Source organism: Rattus norvegicus, chromosome 18 (genome assembly GCF_021556685.1).
Source record: "Rattus norvegicus strain SHRSP/BbbUtx chromosome 18, alternate assembly SHRSP_T2T, whole genome shotgun sequence".
Classification (NCBI taxonomy): Eukaryota; Metazoa; Chordata; class Mammalia; order Rodentia; family Muridae; genus Rattus; species Rattus norvegicus.
In genome coordinates this window covers 12,321,786-12,345,630 of record NC_141551.1, presented here as the reverse complement: position 1 = coordinate 12,345,630, position 23,845 = coordinate 12,321,786, and the positions used below count along the sequence as shown (strand labels likewise).

The 23,845-nt window shown below is 40.9% G+C and overlaps 1 protein-coding gene and 1 pseudogene across 9 annotated transcripts in view; both read left to right on the top strand.

Moving 5' to 3' along the window:
• The window catches only part of Trappc8 (trafficking protein particle complex subunit 8), a 76,394-nt gene that overhangs the window by 27,439 nt on the left and 25,110 nt on the right, over positions 1 to 23,845 (top strand). For 3 of the 9 annotated variants that reach the window (XR_015642223.1, XM_087592579.1, XM_087592577.1), the window contains exons 7-18: positions 1,800 to 2,056; positions 2,841 to 2,956; positions 4,418 to 4,568; positions 5,838 to 5,938; positions 8,194 to 8,299; positions 12,890 to 13,021; positions 16,166 to 16,390; positions 18,164 to 18,272; positions 20,442 to 20,474; positions 21,711 to 21,905; positions 22,411 to 22,535; positions 23,332 to 23,406. Coding sequence is in view for 6 of the 9 variants with exons in the window: in XM_087592579.1 (XP_087448705.1) it covers positions 1,800 to 2,056; positions 2,841 to 2,956; positions 4,418 to 4,568; positions 5,838 to 5,938; positions 8,194 to 8,299; positions 12,890 to 13,021; positions 16,166 to 16,390; positions 18,164 to 18,272; positions 20,442 to 20,474; positions 21,711 to 21,905; positions 22,411 to 22,535; positions 23,332 to 23,406 (1,625 nt within the window). In the remaining 3 variants the exon portion in view is untranslated. 9 annotated transcript variants of the gene reach the window in all.
• On the top strand, positions 13,783 to 14,260 carry LOC147999679 (small ribosomal subunit protein eS26 pseudogene; annotated as a pseudogene).

Genomic DNA, 23,845 nt, shown 5'->3' with positions numbered 1-23,845 from the left:
GTGGTGATGACACATGCCTTTAATCCTAGCACTCAGGAGCCAGAGGCAGATCTCTATAAAAATAGAGGTAGGCAGATCTCTGTAAAAACAGGCCAACCTGGTTTAAGGAGCTAGTTTCAAGACAGCTAGGACTACCCAGAGAATCCCTGTCACAAACAAACAAACAAACAAACAAACAAACAAACAAACAAACATCCCTGCATATCCCCAGCCCCTTTTTTTTAAAAACTTAAAAGCAATGTATTGTAAGTTATATGTGTTTATGAATCTGTGAATGGCTGATACTGGAGGAGGACATCCGTATGAGATCACTGAGAGCTAGAGTTACGTGATTGTGAGCTGCCTGATGTGGGTGCTGGGAACTGAACTCAAGTCCTCTGCAAGAGCAGTGCGTGCTCCTACCTACCGAGCCATCTCTCCAGACCCCCACTCTTTCTTTTTAAATTTTAAGACAAGATCTTGACTAAGTTATCAGATTCTGATTTAAATTAGGATTTTCTTGTCTCAGTTTCTCAAGTAGCTACTGCTCTTGCAGAGGACCTGTCTTTGGATTTAAAATTCTTTCTTCACTTTCCAAGTACTAGAAGATAGCCATGTACCAGCACACCTGGCTCAAAAGATAAAGAGGTTTTTCTGATTTTATTCGTCCTTTGAATTCTGGGCTTTGTTATTATGTTATAGTAGTGGGTCCTGAGGGCTAGAGAGAGAGCTCAGTGGTTTCTGCTCTTGTCGAGGACCCTGAGTTAGATCTCAGCATCTGTGCCAGACCACTCACAACTTTGTTAACTCCAGCTCCAGAGGGAACCTAATGCCCTTTTCTAGCCTCCATAGGCTTTATGTACACACAAACACAAAATAAAAATTTTAAAAAATGGTCATTCCTGGTTCAATCAAATTGCTGATACCATGTTAGAAAGAGAATAACAGGCAGCTTTCTCTTTTAGAAAGCCAGGGAAATATGATATACAGCATAATTTCCCAGGTTTATAGGATTTTTAGAACTATGTTCCTCTATTTTAACCTGTAGTTTTGATAATGATAGCTCTAAAATTTGTAATCTTTTAAAGATTTATTTATTATATATAAGTACTCTGTAGCTGTCTTCAGACACACCAGAAGAGGACATCAGATCCCACTACAGATGGTTGTGAGCCACCATGTGATTGCTGGGAATTGAACTCAGGACCTCTGGAAGAGCAGTCAGTGCTCTTAACCACTGAGCCATCTCCAGCCCTGTTTTGTTTTGTTGCTCTTATTGTGTAGCACAGAGTGGCCTGCCTTTGTGTAACTCACTATCTGCCTTTGACCTTGAGATCCATTTGTCTCAGCTTTCCAAGTGTTGGGATTGTTGGCGTGTACTGCCATGTACACTGTGGTGATTTTTTATAGCTCACTTACATGATATTTAGCAACCATCCATTATATAAGACAGCCCATATTTAGGATCCTTTCTGCTTCAGAAACACTCAAGCATCTTAGTTTAATTAAAAACTTTTATTACACATATATGTGTGCCTGTGCATATGGGCTCAGTGTCATATACATGGAGGCCAGTGAACAACTTGTAGTGGGCCAATTCTTCCCTTCACCTGTGGATTCCAGGGCCAGACTCAGCTGTCAGGCAGCTTTTTCTGAGCCATCTCAGCAGTTCAGACCTTTAACTTGGTATGGGAAAATGTTAATGGTATTTCATCTCAGTTCAATACACAGAGAGAAGGGATCGTCTTTTCTTTGATAGTGTGATAGTTTTGTTGTTTTCTGTTGCATTCTGAAAGTAAGAGAGATTTATTTCTCAGTAGATGGCCTTCCAGATAACTGCAGAGTTCATCCACTTCAAATAGACCAGTGCGGTGACACTCCTCATAACACCGATGGCTCGGATCATGCAAAGTCTGCTTCTTCAGTACATGAGACAAAGAAAGCAAGCACTGGACTGATTCGTGGTGCCTGTTTAACACTTACTGATCATGATAGAATTCGACAGTTTATACAAGAATTTACATTCCGTGGCCTTTTGCCACACGTAGAGAAAACAATTCGTCAGTTAAATGATCAGGTAAGACTTTAGTTTTTTTAGGCTATTAATCTTCAGATTAAGTCAATGAGTTTAAGACTATTAAAGGTTTGATTTGTATTTAAAGTTTTGTTTTGATTTTTGTTTTGTGATAAATTATGAAAACTAACTGAAATTACTATCAGTGATGAAGTCTTCCTGAACCGTAGATAAACCATATTCATTTTCATTTGGAATTTCTTTAGTTTATTGGACAGGATTTTTTTTTAAGATTTGTTTATCAAATTTCATTTTATGTGTATGAATGTTTTGCCTGAATGTGTGTATGTGTACCATTTTTCATATTTGGTAACCACAGAGGACAGAAGAGAGCATTGGAGTACTAGAACTGGAGTGACAGGTAGTTGTTAGCCACCATGTAAGAGCAGGGAACTGAACTTTAGTCCTCTATAAAAGCAGCAAGGGCTCCTAACCACACAGCCTATATTTATATTGGGTATTAAACAGAACAGAACTGTTCTAGTTTTGTTTTATAGGTACCAGTGTTTTGCCTACACATAAGTATGTGTAGCCCATGTGTGCCTAGTCCCCCTCCCCAGAACTGGAGATACAGTTGATTGTGACAGCTACATGGATGCTGAGAGCTGAACCCAGATTCTCTGCAAGGACAGCAAATTCTATGAGCAGCCCCTAAATGGTTCTAAAATTAGCGTTAATAAAGTAATTGTTCACTCACTATAAATTATAGCTTAAAATTTTTTGTTTGTAGAAAATATTTCAAGCTATTTTAAGCTTTATATTTGTCAACATGTTACTTTTTTTCTAGCTAATATCAAGGAAAGGTTTGAGTCGATCTCTGTTTTCTGCCACTAAGAAGTGGTTCAGTGGCAGTAAAGTTCCAGAAAAGAGCATCAGTGAGCTGAAGAGCACGTCGGGGTTGTTGTGAGTAAATCTCACTGTCTTTAACTCTGCTGTGTTTGACTTTGTCTAGTGTTTGTGTATAAGACAGCGATTGTCTTTTAGTTTATTTTCATACTGGTCAAACCTCAGATACTTAAAAAGAGACTGTTTAAATTCCGTTTAAAAACCTGTTACTGGACTTTTAAATGGATTTATTCTTTAAGATGGAGTCTTGACTGGGAGCCCAGGCTAGCTTGGGACTTGTAATGACCTCACTTCAGCTCCCATGTACTGGTGTCACAGGTGTGAACTGCTACCATTGGCTAAGTGGGTATTTGAAAACCTCTTCAGCCAAAGTAGCACAGGTTCTCACCATTGCTCTCAGTTGCTCACCTAACTAAGACCCTTTTGCTGAAGACTCCACGTGGTATGATTACAGAACACTGAGGAAGTAAACTGACTAGGACAGTTTCCTCCCTGGTGCTGAGCTTTCATGATACCAGAAGGTGATATATAAATTACTAGGAAAAAGTCATCAGCAATCTTTCTCGGCAGAGGATGTTGGGAGTGTCAGAGTACCCACCTGCCAGGTCACATGTACTGGTACAGTAGAGCCATGACAGTTAGGTGGGTAACCAATTGCTTTTAGGTTGGATTTGAGACCTGTACCAGGAGTGAATTCAGGTCTGATATGGTGAATTTGTCAACAGTTCATAGTTAGAGTGGTGAAAGCAAAAGCAAACGAAACTCATAACTCACCTGTTTGTTTATGAAGATGGAGTTAGATTAGTTAGATTGGATGTTCAGTACTTTTTTGTCTGAAGTGCTTTGGTACATCCTTTTTTTTTTAATATTTATGTATGAGTATAGTGTAGCTGTCTTCATACACACCAGAAGAGGGCGTCAGTTCCCATTATAGATGGTTGTGAGCCACCATATGGGTTGTTGGGAATTGAACTCAGGACCTGTGGAAGAGCAGTCAGTCTTAACCACTGAGCCATCTCCCCAGCCCGTGGTACATATTTTTTTAAAGGCAACATTTTGCTGAATTGCCCCATTTGTTCTTGAGCTTGGAGCTGTCCTGCTGCAGGCTCCCAAGTACTGTACATCAGTCACCATGCTGGGCTCCTCCTTGCCATTCTGAAACAAGGAATAAAGTTAGCACGTTTTGTTTCTTACAAAACCTTGCTTTAATGGAAAATGACTGGTCTTTTGGATTTAAATTTTTTTTTTCTGAGTTGGATATAAGTAAGTTACCTGGTATTAACCATCTATTTACTTTACAACTTGTCCATGGGACAAATGCTTATCTGCAGTTGAGAAGTTTCTAGTACTATAAGATAAACTTTTGACTTCAAGTAGTTTTAAAAATTAATATTCTTTTTTGAAGATAGAATTTTAAAATGTATAGAATTCATGTCCTGGGTAGTTGAACAACTTTCTCTACATTTTGCATGTGACGGTGTGATGGGCTCTATCATAAATTGTTTCTCTATGTTCTAGGTATCCACCAGAAGCACCTGAGCTTCAGATCAGGAAGATGGCGGACTTGTGCTTTTTGGTGCAACACTATGATTTGGCCTACAGTTGCTATCACACTGCAAAGAAGGACTTTCTTAATGATCAAGCCATGCTTTATGCAGCAGGTGCCTTGGTTGGTACTGTTTATTTCTTTGTGGTGTTGGGAATCAAGCCTGAGGCCTGCTTGCTTGCTGAGCTGTATCCTAAGCTTTTGATGCATTTTTAAAAATGAAAGCTGACAGTCCACACTTGTGTGCACATGGGCTTCCTCTCCAGAGAAGGCTTCCTTCTCTCCCTCTCTGTACAGTTCTAGGCTCAAAGCAGGCTTCACTTCCTTCATCCTCCGTTAGAAGCTGCTTTTGTCTCCGCCCCACCAGGAGGAGGCATTTGGTATTTAGATTGCATCTCCAGCTATGCTAAGCTGTCCAACAAGGTGTGTAGGTCATCTTCCAAGTTACCAGCCACGGTTTTATTTGTGCTTAGATTATGCAAATGGTAGGTTTCAAGAGGACTATGCCAAACTGTTCTCTCATGTTTATTACTTTTACAGTACCTTTTATAAGCTACAGGTATTTTCAGTTATGGAAGTATAATGTTATAATAAATACACCTTATTTTTCAATATTAAATTCTTTTTTCATATAGCTGCCACCTTTGCTTAAATAGCTTAAATGCAGTATTTATCACATACAGATAAAAATAGAAAAAGTGTACAGCCATGTAGCATAGTTTTTGTGTGTAACAATAGACTGAATATATGGTGGTGTTCTAATAAGATTATTGCTTGGGTAGTGGTGGCGCACATCTTTAACCCCGTTTCTTAGGAAGCAGAGGCAGATAGATCTCTGAGTTCAAGGACAGCCTGGTCTATAGAGAAAATTCCAGAATAGCCAGGGCTACATGGAAAAACCCTGTCTCAAAAAACAAAAGAAAACAAAATTATTGCTTAAAACATTCTCATCTACTGATGTCACAGTCATTTTGATTTAAATAAGTATATGTTGATGTCTGCACAACAAAAATCACCTCACAACAAATTTTTTAGGATTTACCTTTGTTGTGGATATGTCAGGATGTGCCTTTAAATCACACATGACTTTGTGTTCTTTGTTTTTGGAAGACAGGGTCTCTGTGTAGCCTACCTAGCCTAGAACTTACTCTGTGGAGCAGGCTGACCTCAGATGTATAGGCATCCTCCTGCCTCTGCCTCCCAAAGGCTGGGAGTAAAGTGTGGCAGCCACACTCAGCAAAGACCAGGGTTTGAAGCCAAAACAAATTATGATTTTAAGTAAGCATTAAACTGAAATTTATACATACGTGCTCTGAAACCTCCAGTATTTGTTTATTGAGTGTTAAATATGAGAATGTTTCTCCTGAAATCATGGTATTTTTACCTCCTTAGGAAATGGCAGCAGTGTCAGCCTTTCTTCAGCCTGGAGCTCCCAGGCCGTACCCTGCTCATTACATGGACACAGCAATTCAGACATATAGGGATATCTGCAAGTAGGTGGCTGTAGTATTATACTTTGCCCATTTTGAGACTGATTTGGTATTTATAAGTAGTACTTTGCTTTTTCATACCTTAGGTTCTTAAAGTTGATTGAGAGACAAGTTGAAGAGAAAATAGTACTTCTCAGTTTTTAGCTGGGCTGTATTTGTGGATATATATATATATATATATATATATATATATATATATATATATATATATATATACACATATATATATATATATGGAGGTTCTGTATTATATTGGGGAACATTTTGGTTCTGTGACTTTTTTGATTTTTACCTACAGAAATTAGCCATTTTGAATTTTTTGTTGTTAATTAGGCAGAAACACAGAGTGAAGTAATCACGCCTTAGGGAAAATGAGAAGCAGTGAGTACTGTTGGACTCTTATAAGGAGAACTAGCCGGGCCAGAGGCACCTGGAGTAGGCTGTGAATTCAGTAGGTAGATGAAGTCGTGCAGTGTGCCAGGCTCTACAGCCAGCACAGACTGGAGGAGCACACAAGGACTGAGAGTGTTGCAGAGATTAGAAGGGCGTAGGGAGAAATTCTCCCTACTGGGGTTAAGACCTAGGTTGCAGTGAATGAAATTGCTGCACATTCGAGTAGACCTTAATCATTATTCACGCTGTACTTATTTTTTAGTAAATTCGTCCATCAGACTTCTTTTTAATGGTGCTAAATTGAACCCAGAGCTTTGCCGACTGAGTTACGTGCCTAGCTCCCGGATGTTTCTGTTGTGGACTGGATACATGGCAGACAGAGATAGAAAGTCACTCTGCGGCCTCTATTGTTCGTACAGTGGTAATAGTAATAGCAGTGCTTCCAGTGGAACAGCACCCATAGGGCTGGCAGGGTACCAGAGGGTAAAGGTGGTTGCTGCCAAGACTGACAACTTGAGTTGATCCCTGGGACCCGTGTGATAGGGGAGAGCAGTGACTCCTAAAAGTTGTCCTGACCTCCACATGAGTGCTGTAATGAAAGTGCAGTTGTGCCCCCACATGTGAATACACACAAATAAATATAAAAATATAACACAAATAAAAATAATAATTTGTTAAAAATTAACACTGTAGGATTTAAGAACTTCTATGAGTATACGTGTGGTGAATATTAGAGCTTTATCTTTGAGCTAAATCACTAAGGCAGATTTAGGTATTCAGGAATACCTGTTTGAAAATGTAATTTGTGGAAAGTATGACATCAAAGCAGTTGTTTGATTTGGAGGGTGTGGGTCTTAATGTAATTCAGGCTGGATGAATTTGCTATGTAGCCAAGAGTGATCTTAAGTTCCTGATCTTCTGTTTCCACTTCTGGAGTCCTAGACCCACATGTGTAAGCTTACTTTTTTTTTTTTTTTTTTTTAAAAAGACAGGATCTCACTATGTAGCCCAGGCTAGTCTGGAACTCACCATGTAGACCAAGCTGCTCTCCTACTTAAAGATCCACCTGCCTCTGCCTTCCATATCCTGGGATTAAAGGTGTGTGATATTATGTCGAACCTACAATACTTGTTGAGAATAATATCCCCCCACACATTTTTAATTTGTGTGTGTGTGTCAGAGTATGTAGGTGTGGACACGCCACATGATATGCATACAGAAGTCAAGGACAGTTGACTTCCAGCTTCTTTCCTTCCAGGATGATAGGTGCACACCTCTCAAACGTGCACCCTCGCATTACGGCTCGCTCTTTAGAATTGTCTGATGACAAGCATGTTGGCTGGGCCTGTAGTTGATCATTTGCCAGGCTCTCAGTTTGATCCCCAGCACCTCTAAAGAGAATTAAGATAGATATGAGGATTGCTGCTCTTTTAAAAAGGTAGAAAAGGACAGACTCTTTCCTAAATCTTGATTATTTTATTGGAATTTGAGAACAGTGACAGAAAGGGAGCAAATTGGAAGCTCCTAGAAGGAGGCGCAAAAGGGATGGCCTTGCCTTTTGAGTTAGGGTCCAAAAGAGCAGGCAGGTTCAGTTGTGGAGAGTGACAGCAGCGGATGGGTCCTGGGTGGGGATAGGGTCGATGCTTAAAGAGACACTGTGTGTTGGAGCCAGCATGCCGAGGACTTTGCTGCATATCCAAAAAGGGGCTAGAAAGAGGGAAAGGGAGCAGGTTTAGCTGTGAATATCAGACTTCCGCAAGACATACTTCTTGCTCAAAATCTGCTAGTTGACTCTGCATTATAACGTCAGTGTGCTAAAGAATTATCACGATGCTGATTACTTTTCCTTGTTTGTTTTTGTTTAGGAATATGGTGCTGGCTGAAAGATGTGTGTTGCTTAGTGCCGAAATTTTAAAAAGTCAAAGCAAGTACGCAGAGGCTGCAGCTCTTCTAATACGGTTGACAAGCGAGGTACTGAACGGTGCAGTGTTTGACTTCAGTAGTCTGTGACGAGGGCTATATGAGGCTAGAGCAAGGAGGGACTTTCCTTAGGATTTTAAACCCTGCTAGTTGCTGGTTATCTTCATTTTAAAGTGTTGGGGGTTTGTTTGTTTGTTTGTTTGTTTGTTTTTTTGAGGGGGGTGCTCTATATTTTTTCTTTGGTAGAAGCTTGAGACAGTTTTTGTAGTTCATGCTGGTCTTAAATTCTTCCAGTTTTCTGGCCTCGCTGTCTGAGTACTGAGGATTTCAGCCATGAATACTGCACTCAGCTACTGTATCTTCTTCTATCATTTGAATCTATTTATTGAAGATTATGTTTTAAAGTGTATTTATGAGTGTTTTGCCAACATGAATGTCTGTGCTTTCATATGTGTGCTTATTGCCCACAGAGGTCAAAAGGTGTCAGATCCCTGAAACTGGAGTTAGTGGATGGTTGTGATAAGTGTTTTTATCTTACAAGTGATGTCACCAAGCCTGTTTGCAGTAACTTGATAGTCAAGATTTGAGAGTCATAGTATGTTTGAGAGATACATACATAGTATGTTTGAGTCATAGTAGTCATGCTGGAGAGATGGCTCAGCGGTTAAGAGCACTGACTGCTCTTCCAGAGGTCCTGAGTTCAGTTCCCAGCAACCACATGGTGGCTCACAATCATCTGTAATGGAAACCACTAGTCTGTCTAATTTTGTTTTAGCTTATATAATTCATAAGCTCTTTCTTGAATCACTCAGTCCTATGGTGAGTTTGAGAATGCTGAGTTTATTATGTGGGTTTAACTGGACTGTACATTGAGTTATTGGAAAACCATTACAGAGTTTTAGAAACCATCCTTTAAGTAGCATATTCAGGATTAGTACCTATATGAGTTTTGCTGTTTAATGAAACTGAGTGCGTGCATGTGTGTGTGTGTGTGTGTGTGTGTGTGTGTGTGTTTTCATAGAGGCCAGAATTTTTGGATTCCCCTGGAGCTTGAGGTATAGGCTTCAATGAAGCCTATGAACTTCCTGACATAGGTGCAAGGGTTCTCTGTAAGAAGTCTTTTTTTTTTTCTTTCATTTTTTTATTGGCTATTTTATTTATTTACATTTCAAATGTTATCCCCCTTCCCAATTTCCCCTCCATAAACCCCCCTCCTCTCATAAAGGGTGCTAACTCATCTGCCCACCCACTCCTGCCTCAACACCCTGGCATTCCCCTATCCTGGTCGTCGAGCCTCCACAGGACCAAGGGACTCCCCTCCCAGTGATACCCACTAAGGCAATCCTCTGCTATTGCCGAACCATCTCTCTAGCTTCAGAAACCAGAATTTTTTTCTCATTAATTTACTTTATGTCCCAATACCAGCTACCCCTTTCCTTCTAGTAACCCCTCACTCAGAACTTTTCCCCATTCCTGCCCTCCACTTGGCTCATCAGGTCACTGCAGGACTAGACATCCTCTCCCAGTGAAGCCAGACAAGACAGCCTACTTAAGGGTACCGGATCCATAGGCAGGCAACAGGTTCAGGGACAGTCCCCACTCCAGCTATTGGGGGACCTGCATGAAGACCAAGCTGCACTTCTGCTTTGTATGCAAAGGGATGGAGGTCTGGGTCTGACCCATGCTCACTCTTTTCTTTTTAATTTTGTAATTATATTTATGTACAGAAAACTTAGTGTACATTTAACCCAGTTTAGTGGTGAGTTCTGTAGCCTTTGCCTTTTCCAGCTTGGCAATGTGAGCCACAGACTTAGGACCCAGAATGTTGCCCCCACAGTCTTATTGCCATTGTAATTAGTCCTAATAGTTTCCACCAGCTTAACCAGAGCACCCTTGTCTTCTGAGTTAACCTGTGTGAAGACAACAGTGGTGCACATCTTCCTGTGGACCAGACGCCCCTGCCTGGCCTTTCCCTTGATGATGCAGTAGGGCACCCCCATCTTTCAACACAAGGCAGGCAGGAAAACCACCAGCTCAATGGGGTCTACATCATGGGCAATCACCACCAGCTGAACCTTCTTGTTCTCCACCAAGGTGGTGACTGTATTGACCCCTGCTTGGAGGACAGGTGATGTCCCCTTCTCAGCAGCTTTCTTCTCAGCGCAGGCCAGCAGCCTTTGCTTCTTTTTCTGCTTTGTCTCTGGCCTGTACTTGTGGGTGAGTTTAAGCAGCTGAGTAGGTGTTTACCTGTCCAGGGCCTGGGTGAACTGGTTAATGGCAGGAGGTACTGTGAGCCGCTTATAGAGGATGGCTCTTTGCCGCTGCAGCCTGATGTAGGGGGGCCATTTGACAAAGTGTGTTAGATCTCTTTTGGGCTGGATATCCTGCCCATTGCTGAAGTTCTTGGGCCTTTTCTCAAACAGAGGATTGACCACTTTTTGGCCTCCTGTTTCTTGCCAGGGTCACCTTCTTCCCCTCGGCCTTCTTCCCTTTGGGCACCTTGCTCATTTGGAGCAGAGAGCCCATGCTCACCTTTTGGTTGATAGTTTAGTCTCTAGGAGCTCCCCAAGATTTCAGGTTAGTTCACTCTGTTGGTCTTCATGTGGAGTACCTATCACCTCTGAGTTCCTCAGTCTTTCCCCCAACTCTTCCATAAGACTCCCCAAGAGCTCCATCTAATGTTTGGCTGTGGGTTTCTGCATCTGTTTCTATTGGCTACTGGGCAGAGCCTCTCAGAGAACTGTTAAGTTCAAGCACAGCAGAGCATTGTTAGCATCACAGGCTGCTTCTTGCCTATGGGACAGGTCTCAGTTTAAGCCAGTCATTGGTTGCCGTTCCCTCTGTCTCTGCTCTGTCTTTGTCTCTGCACATCTTGTATGCAGTGCACGTTTGGGTCAGAAGTTTATGGGTGGTTTGCTGTCCTCTTCCCTCCACTGAGAGTCCTGCCTGCCTGCAGGAAGTGGCCACTTCAGGATCGGTACTCCCCACTGCTCCCCACTGCTCCCCACTGGTAGGCGTCTAATCTCCTTTGGCGAGAAGGTTTATTTGTAGTCTAATTTTGGCAGCAATTTGTCTGCAGCGATTAGAATTTGAGATGGCTTAATTTTCTTTAGTTTCTTGTTTTTACTTTTAGAAATTTGTATAATAAAAATATCTGAGTAATTACTGAGGTTTTCTTTCTTTTTTTTAATGACTGAGTATGCTGACTGACATATGCAGCCAGGGACATATAGAGCTCTAGACCAGCCGTAAGCTACATAGTGAGCTCTTGTCTCAGGAAGTAAGAGCAGGGATTGTGGCTCAGTCCGGGACACTTGCCTAGGTTCAGTTCCCAGTTCACACGCATAATAAATACACTTACTGAATCTTTTTATAGTAGCAGAAACCAACGTGTGATTAATTAATTGGTGACTATAACTTATGAAGTCTTTGCATATTAGAATATAATCTTTATTGAGAAGTGAAATATATAAATGGGTTATTAAAAAGCAAGATATTGAATATGCTACCACTTGTATATAAAAACGTACGTTTGCTTTCATACATGCATGTTAGGCACATAAGCACTCATATATGAAAAGAGAAACTGAAAAGGCAGCACCAAACTGGAAACAGTCCTCTGCAAATGAATAGCTTGGGTTGGCAAAGAGGTTTGCTTTTTTGTAGTTACTTAAACTAACTAACTAAATGAATTTATTTTTATGAGGAGAAGGAAGCATAGCTCTAAGACTTTAAAACTGTTACAAAGATAGTTTATAATAGTGGTCTGTTTGATGTGAGTAATTTGTTAAAATAATTGCATTTAAAAGTCAATGTTTTCTGTTTTCAACTTTCCCTGGGGAAAATAATGGCAGCAGAACACATGGAAGGGCCTGGTAAGTTCAGCTTGAGGCTGAGGACCTAGAGAAAGTTGGGGAAAAGTTGTTGATTCTTAATCAGCAAACTTCATCACTTTCTCCCTAATCTCTGAAGCGATGGCTTACCAGGAGGGGAAGCAGTGAGGATGAGTTGTTACAGCTTCTGGGCGGGCAGGGTCAGGAAATGGGAAGGAACTACTCGCAGTCCTCCTGTCCTGATTCATGAAGAGCCTGTGAAGAGGTCCTCAGGAGCCTTCAGTATCGTAGTAAAAATGAAGGTTCATTTAAGCAAATATTCTTTTAAAAGGGTGAAGTCATAAATTAGCTTGCATCATGGTCTAGCCTGTACTCTTTGGGGAGAGGTGTACATTAAATATGCTATTAGTTACCAGGTAATATCCAGGAGAAACTAAGTTGATAGAATTATTTTTCTGTTTTGTGTTTTGAGTTCATTCATCTTTTGTTAGGGTGTCTGTATTCAACTCTCAGTTTTACTCTGCTGCCCACTTTTAACTGCTCCGAGGGACTGCGGATTTTCAGAGATTTACTACACAGTGTACATCATAATTGGGTATTTGGATTTTATTAAAAGAAACAAAAAAGGTCATTTTTTGGAAGTCTTTTTAAATAAATAGCGTGCTATTTGGAGGAAGAATTGAGATTAGTTTGCACTTACAACTCTGTCCTCCTCTGTGCCGAGTGACACAGTGTCATGTGCTAGGAAGCAAAGACTCCTTTGCTTTCACTTTTGGTGCTAACCGTTCTTTCTTTTGCATATTCACAGGATTCTGATCTCCGAAGTGCACTTCTTTTGGAACAGGCTGCACATTGTTTCATAAACATGAAGAACCCCATGGTTAGAAAATACGCATTTCACATGATCCTGGCAGGCCACCGTTTTAGTAAAGCAGGGCAGGTAAGCACATTGTCTTTAAAATGTTGTTGCTAGGACCTACGTAAGGACTCAGCTATACCACTCTGGGCATATTCCAACGTACAACAAAGACATGCTCCACTATGTTCATAGCAGCCTTATTTATAATAGTCAGAAGCTGGAAAGAACCCAGATGTCAATCAGCAGAGCAATAGATACAGAAAATGTGGTACATGTACACAGTGGAGTACTACTCAGCTATCAAAAATAATGGCTTTGTGAAATTCATAGGCAAATGGATGGAACTAGAAAATATTATCCTGAGTGAGGTAATCCAGTCACAAAAAAACACCCATGGTCTGCACTCACTGATAAGTGGATATTAGCTCAAAAGCTCAGAATACCTAAGATATAATTTATAGACCACATGAAGCTCAAGAAGGAGGACAACTAAATTGTGGATGCTTCAGACCTTCTTAGAAAGGGGAACAAAAATATTCATAGGAGGAGATGTGGAGACAAAGTTTGGAACAGAGACTGAAGAAAAGGCCATCCAGAGACTGCCCCACCTGGGGATCCAGCCCATATACATATAGCCACCAAACCCAGACAATATTGCTGATGCCAAGAAGTGCATGCTGACAGGAGCCTGATTATAACTGTCTCCTGACAGAGCCTGACAAATACAGAAGCGAATGCTTGCAGCCAACCATTGAACTGAGAACAGGGCCCCCGATGGAGGAGTTAGAGAAAAGACTGAAGGAGCTGAAGGGATTTGCAACCCCATAAGAACAACAATACCACCCTTTCAAGTCTTGGCTCCAATATGACCAAAAAAAGGAGAAACAACGGTCGTACCAAAAAGGGCCGTGGCCATGTGCAGCCAATTTGCTGCACGAACTGCGCATGGTGCGTGCCCAAGGATAAGGCCATTAAGAAGTTTGTCATTCAGAACATTGTAGAAACCGCTGCAGTCAGGGACATATCTGAAGCAAGTGTCTTCAACGCTTATGTGCTTCCCAAGCTCTATGTCAAGCTGCACTACTGCATGAGCTGTGCCATTCATAGCGAGGTCGTCAGGAATCGATCTCGTGAGGCATCGATCTCGTGAGGCCCAGAAGGACTGAACACCCCCACCACGATTCAGACCTGCTGGTGCTGCACCACGACCTCCACCAAAGCCCATGTAAAGAGGTGATTTCATGAAGGCAGAAAGAAAAATACCATGGAAAAATAAAACTGAAGTTATACTTTATGTGGCAAAAAAAAAAAAGAACAACAATACCAACCAACCAGCGCTCCCAGGGACTAAACCACCATCCAAAGAGTACACATGGACACACCCATGGCTTCAGCTGCATATGTAGCAGAGGATGGCCTTGTTGGGCACCAGTGGGAGGAGAAGCCCTTGGTCCTGCCAAGGCTTGATGCCTTAGTGGGGGAATGTCAGGGCGGTGAGGCAAGAAGGGGTGGATGGATGGGTGGGGAACAGCCTCATAGAAGAAGGGGGAGAGGAAATGGGAATAGGGGGCTTATGGCCAGGAAACCAGGAAAGGGGATAACATTTGAAATGTAAGTATGAAAATAAAAGTTAATAAAACGTTGTAGCATCTGGAAAGATGCTCAGCTAAGAGCTGTTCCAGAGAACCTGAGCTGGGGATCCTAGCACCCACGTTGAGTTTTTTCACAACTGCTTGCACTTGCCTGGGAACACAAACCCACATGTGTATGCATAATTACATGTAAAAACAAATCCTTTTTAAATGTTGTTTCTGTTTTCATTTTCATCATTTATTGAGTATTCCTCTTTAATTCTTTAAAAAGTTTTACTTGCACTGATGCTTTGCTTGCATATGTTTCTCTGTGAGGCTGTTAGACACTGCAGTTACACAGACACTTGTGAGATGCTGTGTGGTTGCTGGGAATTGAACCCAGGTCATCTGGAATGGCAGTTGGTGCCCTTAACCACGGAGCAGTCTCTCCAGCCCCCTTGCTTTTGGTTTTTCAAGATAGGATTTCTCTGTGTAGCCCTGGCTAGCCCGGAACTCACTCTGTAGACCAGGCTGGCCTCTAAGTCAGAGATCTACCTGCCTCTGCCTCCCAAGTGGTGGATTTCTTGTCACACTTTATGTTTGTTTCTGTGTGCATGCGTGTGTGTGCCTGTGCATGTGTGTGTGTGTGTGTATGTGCGCAAGTGTGCGGATGTGTGCTCATGTTTGTGCATACCCTTGTGTGAAGTCAGACAACTTACAGGCGTGGTTGTCATCCTTCAACAGTGCGACTCCTCTGTAATCAAACTCTGGTTGTCAGGCTGGCTGGCAAGCCGTTACCTTCTGGGAACTCTACTCACTCTCACCTGCTTGCCAACTTATGATTTATTCCTGAAAGTTGAAATATTTAGCTTTCAGGTAATAAAATAGAGGAAACCATGAGACTTGGGTTGAGATGGATTCAGGCTTAAATCCTGATGCATAACGTTTGAATTTGGTTACCTAGCTTTTCTGTTACTTAGGTTTTTTCATTTACTGTTATTAGTCTTGTGTGTGTATGAGGTCACATGGTATTGTAGTATTGTACGTGGAAGTCAGAGGACAACTCTGAAGTCCGTTTTCTCCTGTCACTTTGTGGGGTTCAGGGATTGAATTCAGACCTTTCAGCCTGCATGCAAACATGTCTCTTCGTTGAGCTGTCTCACTGGCCCCTCTGTCTATTTAGTATAGGTGCTCATGCCCTGTAGGTTGGTACCCCTATATTCAGGATAGGTCTTCCCTCCTCAGTTAAATATTTCTGGAAACTCTCATAGACACTCTCAGAGACATGTTTTCATTGTAAATCTAAATCCAGTCACATTGGCACTGACAATCAACCATTATACTTATCTGTTCCCAGAAAGAATTTAAAATAAAGACAAATCGAGCAGTGAATATTTTCCTTAGAAACTGATCTCAGAGAAATACAGGGCAGGTGTCAGAACAGACAAACACATGCACACTCATACTGAGGATGGCTGAGGAGACCTAACCTACGGTTCTACATAGAATTGTGTGATGGTGAGATCATCCCAGTCGTTCATTTTCTTTAGCACATTCTCTTTCAGTGACTGAGCGAGTTTCCTGTTTATATTTGTGTTTGTCTCTGCATGTGGTTTAACTATAATATAATACATGTTCACTTATTTTCTTACAGAAAAAGCACGCTTTGCGCTGCTATTGTCAAGCCATGCAAGTTTACAAAGGAAAAGGCTGGTCTCTGGCAGAGGATCATATCAACTTCACCATCGGGCGCCAGTCCTATACTCTGAGGCAGCTGGACAACGCTGTTTCCGCTTTCAGACATATTTTAATCAATGAAAGCAAGCAGTCTGCCGCTCAGCAGGGAGCCTTCCTCAGAGAATATCTCTATGTTTATAAGGTATCTCTGCTCTCCAGGATGAACATTTCAACTGTCAATTACTATCTTTACAGGAAAGCACATGCTTATATGTGGACCTTTACAGTATAATAAAATGGCTTTAATGCAGAATATGTACCTGTCATAAAAAAGTCCATCAAAAGTTTCTTGGTTATAGATCTGTACTGCATGACCCTTATACAGTTTTTAAAAGAGAATTTTAATGTTTCAGTAAACAATTTTCTAGCTTTTCTTTTTCATTTTTTAAAAAATAGGTTTTTAATTAAAATAGAATTGTATTAATTTCCCCCTTTCTTTTGATTCCCTCCCATAACCTCTCCTCTCAAATTTATAGCCTCTTTTTCTTTGATAATTTTTTTTAAAGATTTATTTATTTGAGTACACAGTCAATATCTTTAGACACTCCAGGGCATCAGATCCCATTACAGATGGTTGTGAGTCACCATGTGGTTGCTGGGAATTGAACTCAGGACCTCTGGAAGAGCAGTCAGTGCGTCTAACCACTAAGCCATCTCTCCAGCCCTCTGATAATTTTTTAAATTTATTTAGTCATTTGGATGTTTTACTTATGTGTCTGTGTATTACATTTGTGTCTGATGCCTACAGAGGCCATAAGAAGTTGTTGAATCCCCTGGGACTGAAGATACAGATGGTTGTGAGCCAGCGGTGCTAGGAGTTAAACCATAGGCTCTGGAAGAGCAGCCAGTGCTCTTTGCTTCTGAACTGTCTCTCTAGCCCCTTTTCTCTTTTTGAAATAGGTCTGTCTGTAGCCAGGCTGGCCTCAGACTCTTCACCCCCTGCCCTAGGTTTCCAAGTACTGGTATTACAGGTGTACAACAGCCACAACAGCCACACATGCCTTTAACTTGAAACTGTTTCTGGAATCTTTACAAGAAATACTTGAAGAGTTCTAGTTTTGTTGATTAGGTTTTTACTTAGGAGGCAGGGTCCTGTAGCCCAGGATAGCCTAGAGTTCTTTGTCTATCTGAGGATGCATTTGGTCTCCTGATTCTCCGGCCTCTTACCTCGCAAGTGCTGTGTTGCAGCTGATTTCACAAAATAACGGCTCCTCCTACCATCCTTAGATGGATGTGCTCCTTTCTTTCCTGATAAAAGATGAGGTGTTGATTTATTGCAACTGTTATACTGTAATCTAGGTAGATATCCATTGCTGGATAGGAAACTTAAGATGTTTAAACCCTCCCCTTCTCAACACTTGTAAGGTTGAATGTTTTATCTTCCTCACGGGAAATAACTTCATTTAGACATAATTTAAAATCAGACCAGTTAAAATCTGGCAGATAGGATGCCAACAAGATAACAAGGTAAGTTAACAAGAAACAAAATTCAGTAAAGTACCATTTGAAAGTTTAAAACGCAACAAAACAAAAATCCTACTCAGTTGAGTGCTCTTCAGAAAGGTTCTAGGCAGCGTCTGCCTATTGGACAGCACTCCACCCCTGAGCTGTCTCCACAGTCCTCTTTGTGTTTTGAGGTAGGGTCTTGCTAAGTTGCTCAGGCTGGTTTTAGATTTGCTGAGGCTCCTGAGTAGTGGATTTAGTTACAGGTCTGAACCATCATGGCTCTCTAGAGGTAGAGTCCATGATGTCTAAAGCTTTCAGTTGTAAGTTTTAAGACTGGTATATAAACTAGTACTCGTATTTCTAAATGTTCTTGTATTGCTTTGATACCTTGTGTATTAAAAATTAGGGAACGTGAAAAAAATGTAGTTTTCCTAAAAACTATTTTTTCCTTCTTTTGTATTTCTCCCAGAATGTAAATCAGCTGTCACCAGATGGCCCTTTACCACAGCTTCCCTTACCATACATTAACAGTTCAGCAACACGGGTTTTCTTTGGCCATGACAGACGACCAGCAGATGGTTAGTAACTTTCCCTTGGCCTAGTTACCTCATGACTGTTTCTTCAAAGTGTTCTTTCTCTAGTTAGAAATTATAGTCACTATTTTATTGCTTTTCTTTCTAGTTCAAAAAGTAAAAACAACAAAACCCAAAGGTTGTGTGGTTCATTCTATGCTTTTCTCACATAAGAGGTGCTCATTGGTCTTGTCCCCTTGGCAAGCATCTTCAATGTGTATTGTATACTACGTTCAGTGCATGGGTATAAAACACCTTTAAATACAGCATTCATTCTCTTTGTGCAATTACTGAGTTTAGTTTGTAAAATCATATTGTAATAAACATGTATACAACTTAACTTTTAGTTGATTTTTGTTGTTGTTGTTGTTGTTGTTCTGATAAGGTCTCCAAGCTAGGTGGCACACTGCGTAGACCATGCCGTCCTTGAACTTGGAGCAAGCTTTTTGCCTCTGTCTCTCAAGTGTGGGTTATAGTTGCGAGCACCACATCCAGCCGCAGTTAACGTTTTATTGTGAAAATATATATAGAAGCAGCAAACATGGTTTACTCCCCTACTTGTAAGATTTTACTTTTAAGGTAAAAAAGATGTAGACTGAGTTCCAAGTTGTCCACACTACAAACTTTGTACCTGAAGATGTCCTTAAACTAGTCCTCTGGCCTCTTCCCGCCAGTGCTGGGATTACTGGTCATATGTCACCATGTTTAATTTGTGCAGTCTGGGTATTGAATTTAGGGCTTTGTATGTGCTAGGGAAGCACCCTCCAACAAAGCCCCATCACCACTCCCTTTAAATACAGTCTCTCCTCAGGGGTGAGGCCTGAAGAGGTCTTCACTCTTCGATGTGTTTGTGTGCTTGATGAGTGATGAACTGTACTTTTTCATCCTAGATGTTTTCATATTTCAGCTTCAAATCAAAATTAACTTTATGCTGCCCCTGGTCTGCTTCTTCTCCTGGGCATGTTGCACACCAGGCTGGACTGGAGGGAGTGAAGCTTAAGTGGAGTAGGAGTAGGTGTGTTAGGCAAGATCTTGGTTAGTTCAGGATGAAACAGCCTTCTCCAGAGATGGTTTTCAGTGATATGCAGAGAAGAGGCTCTCTTTATTAGTTAGAACAAGGGCTATGTAGACCTTGGGGAGTAGGTGGGAGCTTTTAGGGTGAGTGTACATCATTAGCTGGGGTATTCCGGGAAGGCTTCATTAACATGAAGAAACATTCCAGGTACTTACTAGACATGTCCTTATAAGGTGAGAGAAGTTTAACCTGTAACCCGGCCACTTGCTATGTGACCACCTCAGGGTGGCATAGGTGGGGTCGTCACAAGGCTACTTGCTCCAGAACATGCAGGCCAAGAGCACGGAGGAAGCAGTCCTACTTCTGCCGGTGGTCCCGACCTCACTCTTGCTCAGGACTTGCTCCATCTTCCAGAGTCTTCTGGCCCCACAGCTTTACATCATGATTGTTTTTAATAGCAAAAAGACGTTGATATACTTACATAATTTACATATGCTGCAAGGCCTGAATGAACTGTTTTTACATGTTTACTTTAGATAATAGAACATAGTGTTGAGTGAAAACAGTCATTTAGACTTACATTTGAAATACAGAAACCATTTCTATATATTGTTTATGTGCATACTTCTGATAAAATTTACAAGAAGTATGCAGATATGCCAGAGATGCTAGGATTTACTTGCCAGGAGAAGTGGTACAATGGAGGTGATAGGATGTTAGGATTGGGAAGAGTTTGAAGAGGGCTTTGACTCTGGCTATAATGCTCTTTCTGTTAAAAAAAAAAAATCAGGATCATGAAATGAAAGCTAACTTTAAAATTTTTCAAGATATGAATTTGACTTAATGGCTTAAGACTTATGAATGATACTTGGTGAAATCCATACTTGGTGACCTCTGTTCAGACCCAAGAAGCCACATGGTGGGAGGGGAGAACTGATACCCAAAAGTTGTCCTCTGACCTCTTCGTTTGTCTAAGCATGCACCCCCCTAGCACAAATAAATAGATAAGTAGATAAATAAATAAATAAATGAAGTAACTTAATAAAGATATAATATAAGCAAAGGGAGTAGAGAGATGGCTCAGTGGTTAAGAGCTTGAGGCTGCTCTTCGAGAGGACCCAAGTTAAATTAATTGTACTCATAACCTTCTGTAATTCCAGGATCCAAAACCTTCTTGCCTCCCTGGATACCAGGTAAATGTAAATGGTACACAAACATACATGCAGGCAAAGTACCTATAGACATATTAAATAAATAAATAAATTTAAATTAAACAACAAAAGCAGGCAGTGGTAGTGCACACCTTTAATCCCAGCGCCGCAGAGGCAAAAGCAGGTGCGTCTCTGACTTGGAGGCCAGCCTACTGAGCAAGTTCCAGGACACCCGGGGCTACACAGAGATACCCTCTCCTGAAAACCCAAAATAAATAAGAAATGAAGATACAAGCTAGGAGTGGTGGTCCATACCTTTAATCCCAGCACTTGGGAGGTGGAGACAGGAAGATGAATGAGTTTCATGTCATAATTATGTTAATTAGCTAGTTTAAGGCTAGTCTGAGTTACATGAGATGCTGAATCAAAAATAGAATTTTCATCTATAAGTGATGTTTTATGCAATCTCTGTATGTTGAGCTATTTTATGTAAAAATTGTGGAAGTTGGGCAAAATAACTATTTGAGTCAGGAAGAAAAAAAGTATCAGTATTAGAAACAAAGTTGCAGTTAGGCTAGGACTAACAAGTAGATATTTTGTGATCAGTGCAGTGCGTTGTTGGCCTAATGTTTCTTGTATTTTAATGTTAATTTGGGGTTCCCAAGACTGGTTATCCCAGAGTCTACACACAAGACACTGGGCAGCCCTGCCCCCAGTTAATTGTGATTGGTGAGTAAAGATGCCAATAGTTGGGCAGAAGAGACATAGGTGGGGTTGAGGTTTTGCGGGTTTGTGACAGAGAGGACCACAAGGAGGGAAGGAGGAAGAAGATGACGCCATGAAATAAAGGCAGAACATGCAGGAGAGAAGAAAGGAGAAGCCTCCATAGGTTAGCTAAGCCATAAAACAAGGCTGTCCAGTTGGGGCTAGGAGCAGACCAGATGGAACACAGGAAGTAATAACTCGAGGTTATCGATAGGAAAGTAGATGCTAGCAGCGCGGAGGGCAGGCAGCGGCCCAGCTATTGTGCTGCTTAAGACTTACTAAAACTGTAAAAGGCTGTGAATGTGTCTTTCATCCGAGAACTCCATGATCAAGGCGGGGCAGAAGCTCTGGGCCGGGAGTTTTTAATTTTTTACTATAGATAAGAAAATTAGGAGTCCTGAAAGTGTATATATGTCATTTGGATACATCTGGATCTTCTTTGAAATATATTTTATATTATGCAGAAGTTCATGTGTATTTACAGGTAAAATTTGTTCTTTCTTGTTTGTAAAGGTGAAAAGCAAGCGGCTACTCATGTGAGTCTTGATCAAGAGTATGACGCTGAGTCGTCCCAGCAGTGGCGAGAACTTGAGGAGCATGTTGTGGCTGTGGCTAATAAAGGAGTAATCCCATCCAGTTTCTATCCTACACAGTATTGCTTGAACAGTTACTCCGATAACTCCAGATTTCCACTGGCAGTTGTAGAAGGTGATACAATTGAACTTAAAAGAATTATGTGTATGAATGTTTTCCCCCATGTATGTATGTATGTGCACCATATGCACGCCTAGTGCCCTGGAAGGCAGAAGAGGATGGTGGATCTCCTGGAATTGGACTTAGATGGTTTGGAGATACCCTGGGGGTTCTCTGTGAGACCAGCAAGTGATCTTAACCATTGAGTCATCTCACCAGTCCAGTACTTGAGTATATACTTGTGGCTTTTTGTTCTACTTAAAGCAAATTCAAGATACTGGAGGTCCTGGGCCCTGTGTACTGAACTGCATTTATAAACAAGTGGTGGGTACTCTAATTGCTAGAGTACCGAGAAAGTGACATTAGGACATCAAGTCCTTTCCAAACTGAGTTCTATAATGTGACAAAAGACAGTCTAGGCAAACAAACAAACAAACAAACAAAAAACACCACAAAAGGTATGTTGAGAGGTAGTATTGGGTTTATGAAACTTATTAAATGTGGTCTTTTTCTTTTATAGAGCCAATTACTGTGGAAGTGGCTTTTAGAAACCCTTTAAAAGTTCCGCTTTTGCTGTCTGATTTGTCATTGCTCTGGAAGTTTCAGCCTAAAGACACCAGTGGGAAAGACACTGAAAAAGAACGAGTAAGTCACTACAGGTATCATGATGCGCGTTGCAGCTGTGCCTGGTGCTGCATCACTGTCCCTCCCTTAGTTCACCTTAGGTATAACCACATGAGCTTATTCTTGAAACGTAAGAGTACAGAGAAACACAGACTTAAAACTCCCTTCCTGCTGTTTAGAAAACCACATAATGTTTGCCTGTGTATCTTTACATTGACTTTTTTCATTTATATGTTTTTGCTCATGTTTTGGATTTCCTTCCATTCATATTGCTGTGTTCATTTATGTTGCTTAGTATGTATCTATTATCAAAATATTTAATACTTTATTTTCTTATAACATGTTTTATGGATTATTCATAGACTGTTTCACTGTCATTTACTAGTTGGTTTGAAGGTTTCCATGTTTACTATCACAATAATTCTATGGTGAATTTTTACATTTAAATTGTGGTAGAATTTTGGGTCAATTTGGGTAGAATGCCATGTATTTTGTGATATTTTTGTGCGTAGCTTTTAAGTAATTATTTTGGCCATTATTAGCTGTGAGCATTTCAACTTCTCTTTGGGCCTTGTCCTGTTGATGACTGCATCTTGAGTAGATGACTTACCAGCTTTAGATGACAGGCTGAACGAAATGAGACGTGCATATTAGGGACCTTCCATGGTTGGCTCTACTGTGGGTGTAGAAAACTTATAAAAGCATCTGGAGGGGCTAACTTTAGTTGGTGTTTGTGAATTTGGCCAATAAAATGTTAATAATTTGTTATTTTACTCATTAGATGTTTTATTTAAAACATACATAATTTGTTCCTTAGGTTACAGGTGAACCTGAAATGATTGGAACTGAAGTTATTTCAGAATTTTTAATTAACAGTGAAGAATCTAAAGTGGTAATTGTTTTAATCATTTTTCTGTCTTTTGCCTTTCTAAGCTTGTAAACTGAAAACAAACTTTAAAAGATCAGCGTAATTCCTGTAGCCATGCTGTATTCTAGCTTTTTGTTTGTTTTGTTTTGTTTTGTTTTGTTTGAGACAGGCTTTCTCTGTGTAGCTCTGACTGTCCTGGACTCACTCTGTAGAGCAGGCTGGCCTGGAACTCACAGAGATCCACCTTCCTCTACCTCCCGAGTGCTGAGATTAAAGGTGTGTGCCACTATTCCTGCTCATTCTAGCTTTTTTAAGTCTAAAATTGGTAAGATTAGAAAATTGGAATTGGTCCTAAGAAATCCGTAGGAATGTAGTAGTTTGTCTTTGATTTCGTTTGCAGAGAGGGAGAGGGACGGAACCACTTTTCACCACTTCTCAGTGTTAGCTTGGCAAAGGTACAGGC